Source organism: Scardinius erythrophthalmus (assembly GCF_964197995.2).
Source record: "Scardinius erythrophthalmus genome assembly, chromosome: 4".
NCBI classification, from domain to species: domain Eukaryota; kingdom Metazoa; phylum Chordata; class Actinopteri; order Cypriniformes; family Leuciscidae; genus Scardinius; species Scardinius erythrophthalmus.
The window spans coordinates 31605471-31616739 of record NC_138224.1 but is presented as its reverse complement, the minus strand read 5'-3'; the positions used below and the strand labels follow the sequence as shown (position 1 = coordinate 31616739).

Below are 11269 nucleotides of genomic sequence, written 5' to 3'. Positions count from 1 at the left end.
GTTTGGGTTGATGAAGGAGGAGGAGGATTAAGAAAAGAGGAGAATGTTTTGAAAAGCATGCGAGAGTCAGAAGAATAGTTCATTTTTGTTGTGATAGTAAGTAATTTTTAGAAGTAGAGACATTAGCAGATACGGAAGAGAGGAGGGATTGATAAAGACCTAGGTAAGTAGGATCTTTCGATTTGCGCCACTTCCTCTCTGCAGCCCTGAGTTTAGAACTATGTTTGTGGAGAACATCAGATAGACAGGGGGCAGAGGGGGTGGTGCGGGCTGGCCTGGAGGTAAGGGGGCAGATGTTGTCCAAGCAGGATGTTAAATTGGAGAAAAGAGTATCCGTTGCACTGTTAGTATCTAGTGATGAGAGCTGATTAGAAGGAGGAAGTGTGGATGAGACCAAAGAGGGTGAGCGTAGGTTTCACCGAAAGGTGACCTATGGATGAGTTTATGTTGTGTTCTGAGGTAGGTTGAGGTTGAGAGTGAGCAAGAAGTGATCTGAAGTGTGTGCAGTGGACTGACCAGTGTATGGCCAGTGGAGCAGTAGCGCGTGTAAATAAGGTTTAATTGGTTACCTGATTTGAGAGTAGCCGCAGTAGATACTCGTTTGAGGTCGAATGAGGCCAGCAATGTGTGGAAAACAACAGCCTGAGGTTTTTCTAGGTGGATGTTGAAGTCTCCAAGAACTATGAGAGGAGTACCATCCACAGGAAAGGATGAGAGTAACGCATTCAACTCCTCCAAGAAACTGCCAAGATGATCTGGGGGACGATAAACAACTACAAAATGGATTTTAATAGGACTGTTGATGGTAATTGATTGCGATTCAAATGAGCTGTTGTCACACAGAGGTGGTAAAGGATTCCAATCGTTCTAGATGAGAAGACCAGTACCTCCACCCCTTCCGGTCAGGCGAGGAGTGTGTGAGAAAGTGAAGTTAGTGGAGAGGGCAGCAGGTGTGGCAGTGTCTTCTGATCTGATCCAGGTCTCAGGCAAGGCCAATAGAGGCCTGAATTACTAAAAATGGATGCTATAAAATCAGCTTGTTTACAGCGGACTGGCAGTTCCAGAGACATATAGGAAAAGAGAATAAAGTACTAGATGACAATGGAAAAGTACGCAGGTTGTTAGGATTGTACTGACTCCTACGTGTGACTTTTGATTTACGTGTGTTAGTCAGTGTTGGGGAAAGTTACTTTTAACTCTTTCCCCACCAGCATTTTTAAAACAAAGTTGCCAGCCACCACCAGGGTTTTTGGTGATTTTCGCTAAATTTTAATGGCCTGCAAAATATTTTCTTCTATGAATATATGAACATGCTATATATCAAGATAAAGATCTGAGCCTCTGCTTTTACAAAAATTTTTTTAAACTATTTTATTTTATCTTCATTTGTTTTGTTTTTTATTGCCACTTGAACAAAGGTAGGTTTTGTCAAAAACAACATTCTGGACAAAAAGCTGAGAAAAAGGCATTTTTATCAAACAAGTGCATTTTCAAACAGAATACATTAAGATGTTGTTTACTTCATATATAAAGCCTTCCAAAAGAAATTAAAATTAATAATTTTATGAATGTAATTTGCTTTTGAGTGGTACACAGAGTAACATTTCCCATGATGTAAGGGGACACCAACTCTGCATACTCTGGTTGGGTGTTGCTTTTTGGGAGTGGGCAGGATTGGAACAAGTTCATGAACAGCAAAACTGACATTCAGCCAGCCTGTTTGTTGGGTCAGTGTTGTATGGTGCTCTTGGAGTGTTTTCATTTGGAGGGTCAACACTTTCCTCCCCACCATCAGCATACTCTTGGGCTGGTCCATGATTTTATAACACTCTGGATGAATGAGAGAAGAGTGTTACAATTATCCTGTGGGTTTTTCGCTTTGTAAATGACAAAAGCATTGAACAAACTGATCTGAAATAGATACATGACAAATTTCTTCGTCCACTTGTGTGACTTCCTGATAAAAGGGTATTACACAATGTTTTGGTCTAGTTTGTCAACGACATTCATTTCATGATTGTATTCCACAATGCATGCTGGTTTTTGCTTTGCAACTTTTTCTTGATGACCTCTCTGCCATTCCTCAACACTTTCCATGTTGTTCTGATGGAATGTTGTAACCATTTTCACTGATTGTTTGTCTCTCCATGCAAAGACCATTACATTTTTGTTGTGACGCATGATTGTTTCCTCAATCCTAAGTAGGGTTGGGTATCGTTTGAATTTGAACGATTCCAATTCCAATTCCTTGTTTCGATTCCGATTCTTTTAAGAGGCAGGGTCAAAAAAGTTTAGATCAATTTTAATTCTATGAACTTTGTACTTTTTATGAACTTTACTATGAATTTCTCACAGGGCTGTTTTCAACTAGAATATAAATATCAATTCTATTTTAAACAATTTTTTTTAGAATATTTTAAATGAGCTAGCTAACCAACGGTATTTCTGAAGGAAATAGTCTCCATCAATTGCTATTTTCACAGCTAAAATGGGCTATCAGGTAAAATAGGCTAAATAAGGTTGTTTACACTCATGTGTAAATGTATTTTCATGAATTTTTTTTTTTTTTTTTTACGTTCACCGGCATCACGCGCAGTTTTCAAACGGACGAGCAGAAGATGAGAGAATATGGTTGCAACTTGCAAGATACTGAAGAATAAGAAAACATCATATAAGTACGTTTTTAAGGTTTAACGTCAGGGTTGTTTGCTCTGAATACATTTTATGAGACGCTGTGAGTTAATAAGGCAAATCACACAGCATCTCATAAAATGTATCGGTTCGCAGTTTAGCATAACAATCCATATACGCTTACACCTGTGCTAGTAATACATGCATTTACCATGCCGTGTGCACGTTACAGTTTACAAATGTTTAACTAATGTGGGAAAGTAGGCTACAGCTGTCAGTGTTCAGCGAGTTAACATTTGGCAGTTTGAAATCGATTAGGTAGTTTCTTCAGTTCAGAATAGGGCTAGAAATGATCAAATTGGTAACTTAGACAGCGGATTCTTCTTCCGGTCGGCGGACTGTGAATCGAAACTAGGAATCGAAATTTAAACTTTTGAACGATTCCGGGAAAATCGCAAAGCTAGTCCCGGTTCCAATCAATACTCGATACCCAAGCCTAATCCTAAGGTCAGCATTTCTGACATCTCGAATGACCAGCGGTTCACCTGTGTTTTTCCTAATTGTACCACAGACGTGGGTTTTCATATCAAGTAGGCGCTCACACAGTCGTACAGAGTTGTATAAGTTGTCCTTAAACAATCTGTAGCCATGATCTACTAGGCGATCAAGAAGAGAGACAACCGTTTCTCCCAGGGTAGTGCTTTCCCGACAATAGGGCTTCATGTTAAAACAGTACCCTGAATCAGAATCGCACAAGATGTAGGATTTTACTCCATATTTGATGGGTTTCTGGGGATTGCACACCCTGAAAGCTAGGCGCCCACGCCACTGAAACATCCCCTCATCTATGCAAATGTTTGACTTGGGCTGATACATTTCGTGAAATTTGGACACAAGGTGATCCAAGACAGGGTGGATTTTGTACAGCCTGTCAGTACAATTGTCTGGCCTTGTTGTATTATCATTGAAGTGAAGAAATCTCCATATGATTTCAAACAAATATGTGTACAAATAATATGTAGTATAATGTAGTATAACTTATAACCACAATTAAAGTGAAACCACAAGTGTGGTCATGCTTCATTTCAAATCTGAGGATATCTCTAAAACTATGCAATTTATGAAGCATATTGTTTAAAGGGCCATTTGCAGTAGATTGTCTAATGTCTGGCAGAACTGCTTAATTCCTCTATCGTTCTCACTCAACAAACCTTTCACACCTCTGCTGAGAATGAGATGATCTTCATTATTCTTTTATATCATTATTCAACACCACTTTCATCCCACTATACATGAATCCACCTATTATCTATCTAGAAAACAAACAAAAAACGTATTCTTGGGACCTTATGTGAATTATGGTAATAAATAGATCATAAAATAGATATAGCTCCTGGTGTGACAGATGCATTACAGCTATGTAACAATTTAAAATATTACCCTGATAACATACGTAACACAACGGAGACGTCTATTTGAGGTGCGTGTGTTTACATCTGGAAGACGCATTTTTTGTTTTTGCTCATCTGCAATTAATTTATAGGATGTATCCTGTCCGATGTCAAATAGACGCTAAGAAATTTTATTTAAGATGTTTATGTAAAACTGACATCTTAAAGATGTCTATCAGATGTTAGTAAACAGCAGATGCTTTCCAGATGAAATTATCTTTTAGTCAAATGTGGTTAAAATGTTATATTTGCCATTTTATATGGAGCTAATAGCTACACCTAAGCATGTATAATGTAAACATTCTTTAATCATATGAATATACTCCAAATCGCATGAAAATCACACATGCAAACCATATACCATCATAATTGTATGTTTATTAGCTTCTTGTTTCATGTGTAGAAAGGTTTCTTTGGGTTTGTTCATGGAGCTGCAAAGGAGGAAGTGTGCATGACAGCATCATGCAGAAGGGCTGGAATATAGTCATGTAAGATGATTGACAGCTTTACAACAAATGAGAGAGCGCTGAGATCATATCTGACGCAAACCAGGAACAGGAGAGACAGCGCCGTGTACACTGTTTTAGCTCTTCAGATTGCAAAACTCAGAGTGAAATGAATAGAAATGGTATTCTGTATGACAAAATATTTTCCAAGCATATGAAAATTCAATATTTCTCCAAATTTGCGCACTTTTGTACTAAGAGCCCTAACGGACGCTGTTCATTGAAGCTAGGTTAACACAAATACACCGGAGCAGACTTAAATTAATATGAAATAACTGAATTATTCTATTCAAAGTATAAAACATTACAGATAGTATTTGTTGTTACAGAAAAAATTCTGAACTCCTGACAGAAATTAAGAAATTATTGTCACTGCAACAGTTTTTTAATAATATTTTTCAAATATCTAGTCTTTAATCTTTATAATGATACTCAATTTGCCCAGATCAAGAGTCTGATGTTTTAATGTGAGGTGAACTTTAAACAACAAAAATCTGTGGACATCTGAGATCTTTGAACCTGAAGGGGTTAAGAACTCCTTTCCAGTTGAAACTTCCACCAGTTCTTCAACAATGTTGGCAGGTTGCTTCTCTCCAGTGTGAATTCTCATATAAACTTCAAGGCTTGCATGATGATCAAAACTCTTTGTTTCTAGTGTGAATTTTCATGTGGTATTTAAGGTTTCCTTTTCGGTTGAAACTCTTTCCACACTGTTGGCAGGTAAAAGGGCTCTCTCCACTGTGAATTCTCATGTGAACTTTAAAGTTTCCATGTTGATCAAATCTCTTTTCACACAGAGGGCATTTGTAAGGCTTCTCTCCAGTGTGAATTCTCATGTGGACTTTAAGGTTTACATGTTGATAGAAACTCTTTCCACACTGAGGGCATGAATAAGGTTTCTCTCCGGAGTGAATTCTCATGTGCCTGTTAAGGATTCCTTTTTGAGTGAAACTTTTTCCACACTGTTGACAGGTGAAAGGGCTCTCTCTGGTGTGAACTTTCATGTGGTAATTAAGGTTTCCTTTTCGGTTGAAACTTTTTCCACACTGTTCACAGGTATAAGGCTTCTCTCCCGTGTGAGTTCTCATGTGGACTTTAAGGTTTCCATGTTGATAGAAACTCTTTCCACACTGAGAGCATTTGTAAGGCTTCTCTCCAGTGTGAAGTCTCATGTGGACTTTAAGGTTTACATGTTGATAGAAACTCTTTCCACACTGAGGGCATTTGTAAGGCTTCTCTCCAGTGTGAAGTTTAATGTGCCTGTTAAGGCTTCCTATTTGAGTGAAACTTTTCCCACACTGTTGGCAGGTGAAAGGGCTCTCTCCAGTGTGAACTTTCATGTGGTAATTGAGGTTTCCTTTTCGGTTGAAACTTTTCCCACACTGTTGGCAGGTGAAAGGCCTTTTTCCGGTGTGAGTTCTCATGTGGACTTTAAGGTTTCCATGTTGATCAAATCTCTTTCCACACTGAGGGCATTTATAAGTCTTCTCCCCAGTGTGAATTCTCATGTGCCTGTTAAGGCTTCCTATTTGAGTGAAACTTGTTCCACACTGTTGGCAGGTGAAAGGGCTCTCTCCAGTGTGAACTTTCATGTGGCAATTAAGGTTTGCTTTTCGGTTGAAACTTTTTCCACACTGTTGGCATGTGTAAGGCTTCTCTCCAGAGTGAATTTTCATGTGGACTTCAAGGTTTCCATGTTGATAGAAACTCTTTCCACACTGAGGGCATGAATAAGGTTTCTCTCCGGAGTGAATTCTCATGTGCCTGTTAAGGATTCCTTTTTGAGTGAAACTTTTTCCACACTGTTGGCAGGTGAAAGGGCTCTCTCCAGTGTGAACTTTCATGTGGCAATTAAGGTTTGCTTTTCGGTTGAAACTTTTTCCACACTGTTGGCATGTGTAAGGCTTCTCTCCAGAGTGAATTTTCATGTGGACTTCAAGGTTTCCATGTTGATAGAAACTCTTTCCACACTGAGGGCATGAATAAGGTTTCTCTCCGGAGTGAATTCTCATGTGCCTGTTAAGGATTCCTTTTTGAGTGAAACTTTTTCCACACTGTTGGCAGGTGAAAGGGCTCTCTCCAGTGTGAACTTTCATGTGGCAATTAAGGTTTGCTTTTCGGTTGAAACTTTTTCCACACTGTTGGCATGTGTAAGGCTTCTCTCCAGAGTGAATTTTCATGTGGACTTCAAGGTTTCCATGTTGATAGAAACTCTTTCCACACTGAGGGCATGAATAAGGTTTCTCTCCGGAGTGAATTCTCATGTGCCTGTTAAGGATTCCTTTTTGAGTGAAACTTTTTCCACACTGTTGGCAGGTGAAAGGGCTCTCTCCAGTGTGAACTTGAATTTTTGTGTAGACTTTATGGTTTACATCTTGATTGACACTCTTTCCACTCGTATGTGATATGGAAGGCTTCTCTCCCGTGTGAATTCTCATGTGGTAATTAAGGTTTCCCTTTCGGTTGAAACTTTTTCCACACTGTTCACAGGTATAAGGCTTTTCTCCAGTGTGAATTCTCATGTGGACTTTCAGGTTTCCACGTTGGTAGAAACTCATTCCACACTGAGAGCATTTGTAAGGCTTCTCTCCAGTATGAAGTCTCATGTGGACCTTAAGGTTTACATGTTGATAGAAACACTTTCCACACTGAGGGCATTTGTAAGGCTTCTCTCCAGTGTGAAGTTTAATGTGCCTGTTAAGGCTTCCTATTTGAGTGAAACTTTTTCCACACTGTTGGCAGGTGAAAGGGCTCTCTCCAGTGTGAACTTTCATGTGGTAATTAAGGTTTCCTTTTCGGTTGAAACTTTTCCCACATTGTTGGCAGGTGAAAGGCCTTTTTCCAGTGTGATTTCTCATGTGGACTTTAAGGTTTCCATGTTGATCAAATCTCTTTCCACACTGAGGGGATGTGTAAGACTTCTCTTTAGTGTGCATTTTCATGTGGCTTTTAAGGTTTCCATGTTGGTAGAAACTTTTTCCACATTGAGAGCATGTGAAAGGTTTCTCTCCGGAGTGAATTCTCATGTGGTAATTTAGGTTTCCTTTTCGGTTGAAACTTTTTCCACACTGTTTACAGGTAAAAGGCTTCTCTCCAGTGTGAGTTCTCATATGGACATTAAGGTTTCCACGATGATCAAATCTCTTTCCACACTGAGGGCATGAAAAAGACCTATCTCCGGTATGAATTCTCATGTGCCTGTTAAGGATTCCTTTTTGACTGAAACCTATTCCACAATGTTGGCAGTTAAAAGGACTCTCTCCCACATTAATTTTCGTGTGGACTTTATGGTTTCCATCTTGATTGATACTCGTTCCACTCTGATGTGATATGGAAGGCTTCTCTCCCGTGTGAATTCTCATGTGATAATTGAGGTTTCCTTTTCTGTTGAACCTTTTTCCACACTGTTGGCAGGTGAAAGGGCTCTCTCCAGTGTGAATTCTCATGTGGACTTTAAAGTTTCCATGTTGATCAAATCTCTTTCCACACTGAGGGCATGTGTACGGCTTTTCTCCAGTGTGAATTCTCATGTGGATTTTAAGGTTTCCATGTTGATAGAAACTCTGTCCGCACTGAGGGCATGAATAAGGTTTCTCTCCAGAGTGAATTCTCATGTGCCTGTTAAGGCTTCCTATTTGAGTGAAACTTATTCCACACTGTTGGCAAGTGAAAGGGCTCTCTCCAGTGTGAACTTTCATGTGGTAATTAAGATTACTTTTTCGTTTGAAACTTTTCCCACACTGTTGGCAGGAGAAAGGCCTCTGATCTTTCTTTTCCATTTCATTCAGTTCTTCACTCTCCTCTTTCAGCACCATAAGGTCTAAGGCAAAAAAAAAAAAAAAGTAAATCAAAAAAGACAAAGCAATTTAGACATGTAAAACATCAAAACCAACTACATGTATCAGAGTGAGTGAAGCAGAAATATTTCCTGCAGAGTAGAAAGTGCCTTTCTGAAGATTCTCTCAAATATTGTTTTATTGAAGTTGCGACACTTATACATAGCCTAAATGCACAGTACAAACATCAAAGTTAAGAACGAAGAAGGAGAAGAAATTTAAAGGTAGTGTGGAGAAACTGAGTTTGCAAAGATTAATTTTGTGCTATACTAACAGCAACGTTTGAAACAAAACATCAACTGGTGTTTGGTAACAAACATCCCGACATCCAGACTGATGAGAGTGCTGTTTAGACAAATGTGACCTGATCCAGCAAAATGAGTCACAGTGACCCAAATTTAAAAATTGAGATTTTGGTATTAATGGAAAGAGGAGACCATATGCTTTCAAATGATATCCTAGTCAAAGTCATACCTTGAATGGTTGTAAAGATATACACATTTGAATTATGGTCGTCTGTCCTCTTTTTCCAACTGAAAACCTGAGAAAATCGCTTTTTAATTTTTTTTCCCTGTTTTTTGTTGATATCTTTCAAAATCCATTGCATTTAAAGGGATGAACTATTTATTGTACAGCTTAATTTGACCAAAGACATTAATATATGCTATTATGCCAGGCTGAAGCTCAAATTATTTTAAAGTTTTTATTTGAATAAATAATTTAAAAGGCACTTTTACAAACATTTACTAAAATCAGAAAGATTGAACAGAGGTGCTACAGTTTTGCTTGAGAGAGGGTGTGTGTGTGTGTGTGTGTGTGTGTGTGTGTGTGTGTGTGTGTGTGTGTGAGAGAGAGAGAAAGTGAGAGAGGCAGAGACAAGGAAACAGAGAACAAATAATGTTAGCCTATGCAATCATATCTTTGTGTAGGCTAGTTGACAATAACAGTGTAACATATTCATAACGGAGATACCAACAGTTAAATATTGGGTTAAAATAAATCCAACACATTGCAATTGATTCTCCTTGCAGATAAATACACTCACAGAATAATTGCACTCACTCACATCCATACACGATAAGTACCACAGGGCTGTCACTTTCGCTGTCGCTGTCATCAGAGGATGACACGTCTCCAGATCAAAAAAAAAAAATCACTGACTAGCCTTAGCCACTGTTGATGACCAGCAGCAGAGCTTAGGTTAGAAGCCTCCAGTGAGTTCAACGCTTTTGGCGACTTTTTGGCGACTTTGCTCTCTTTTGACAGCGACATTTCTCAAATTAATAATATTTAATCTTTCTGAGGAGATCTGCTAGCTTGTTTACACAGAGCGCTGCGAGTCTGACAGGAGAATGGCTGGACCAATCGCGTGCCGGTCAGTCGAAATGGGGCTTCCCATTGACAAATGATCAGCGTTTGTGTACATTTCTAAGCTTTTTGATTGGTTCTATACAACGTGTAAAACCATATTTGGAGAGCAGAGACGTTTGAGGGGATTCCCGGGAAATGCTCAGAGGGGAGAAAAGCAATATTCATTTCCAGCGAATTTAGTAAAACTTTGTAAACTTTAATAGTCATTTAAATACCTTTACTCAATTATCTGGACTACGAAACTTTAGGAGATTATTTTTGAATGTCTGTTCTTTGAAATTTAGCACACACACAAAAAAAAATATATTATTTCATTGTTTTTCCACATAATCGGCCCATATATTAAAATGAAACGTCGCGACTTCCGACTCATTTCGCCAGATCGGGTCACAAATATGTAAATATGTGCTGCATTCTTTCCTCTCAATAAAAAAAAATAAGAGTGGCGAGAAAACAGCACTAAAGAAATAATTTGATCATAGTGTTGTGGATATATATTTGCATGAGCTCTGCAATTAGACATTATCCAGTCAAGTCACATCACATTTATTTATATCAAACTACTTTTAAAAATATTGCTTTAAAGCCACAATATCATGACTGTTATCCATAGGCCCACTGTAATTCAGACATCTATTCAAGAAAACAAAGACGCATAATAAAGAGAAATTTATTGTCAGAGCGGAATTGGAGCGAATGCTGTACTTTCGGTGAGCTGTACATGAGTGGAACGTGAACAATCGAGTGGACAAATGGCTGCTTTTAAATGCTCATGTGCACTTTGTGAAGAGCACTCTTTGCATTCGTCTGTGTGCAATTTAGCGTTGAGTTCCCTCAAAAGGGAACCGGCTACACTGTACTGACCATTGATGCTATGGGGAAGTTTCCACATAAACAGTCTCGGAAGCACATGTGAAATCACGCCAATTATGTTGGCTGCCGATAATGATATGGCGTGAAATGGTCTGTCACATGACTATAAAATGGAGCCTGCATTGAATATCATCATCTTCGTTTCTAGGATAGCACTATATGTTAAATCGTCTGTCTTTTTTATTGATTGTTTGTCAAAAGAAAAAAAGGTTGGAAAGATGGTAAGCAAAAATTCAGTAAGTATGTGTCTCCAAGTCCGCTCTTTTGTGTTGTTTGTTTGCGGAGCACAGTCAGCACTCAAGTGGGCTGGTTACAACTTACATGCATTGTGAGCGTCTCTCTATGAGACTGTTCTGTCGCTCCCGCTTTGCTATTTTCTCACACAAAATGGAGTTGGCGATCGTCATATGCTCTGCTTTTTCTCAGTTCTCACCAGCCAACCCAGAAGCCCCCAAGCAGTTTCTTCTGATCTGAACGAAGGCCCGGTGTTGGGTATTTCTGGCTCTGAGTTGGATGTGGCAAGCCAGGGAAATTCAAGTAAATGCCATTCCTCTACCCTGCTCATGAGGAGTTACTGGAGGTTTTGACTCAAGTTGTAGAG

The 11269-nt window shown here is 39.0% G+C and overlaps 1 protein-coding gene across 4 annotated transcripts in view; it reads right to left on the bottom strand.

The window, feature by feature from the left end:
• Window positions 1-1457: 1457 nt before the first annotated feature.
• LOC308689724 (uncharacterized protein) overlaps window positions 1458-11269 on the bottom strand; it is a 461468-nt gene continuing 451656 nt past the window's right edge. For 3 of the 4 annotated variants that reach the window (XM_081363591.1, XM_081363592.1, XM_081363593.1), the window contains one exon: window positions 2580-8408. In XM_081363591.1, the coding sequence (XP_081219717.1) occupies window positions 5224-8408 (3185 nt within the window). In that variant the 3' untranslated portion in view covers window positions 2580-5223. Of the gene's footprint in view, window positions 1831-2579; window positions 8409-11269 lie in introns of those variants that run through there. The other variant, XR_014030043.1, reaches the window with a different exon arrangement.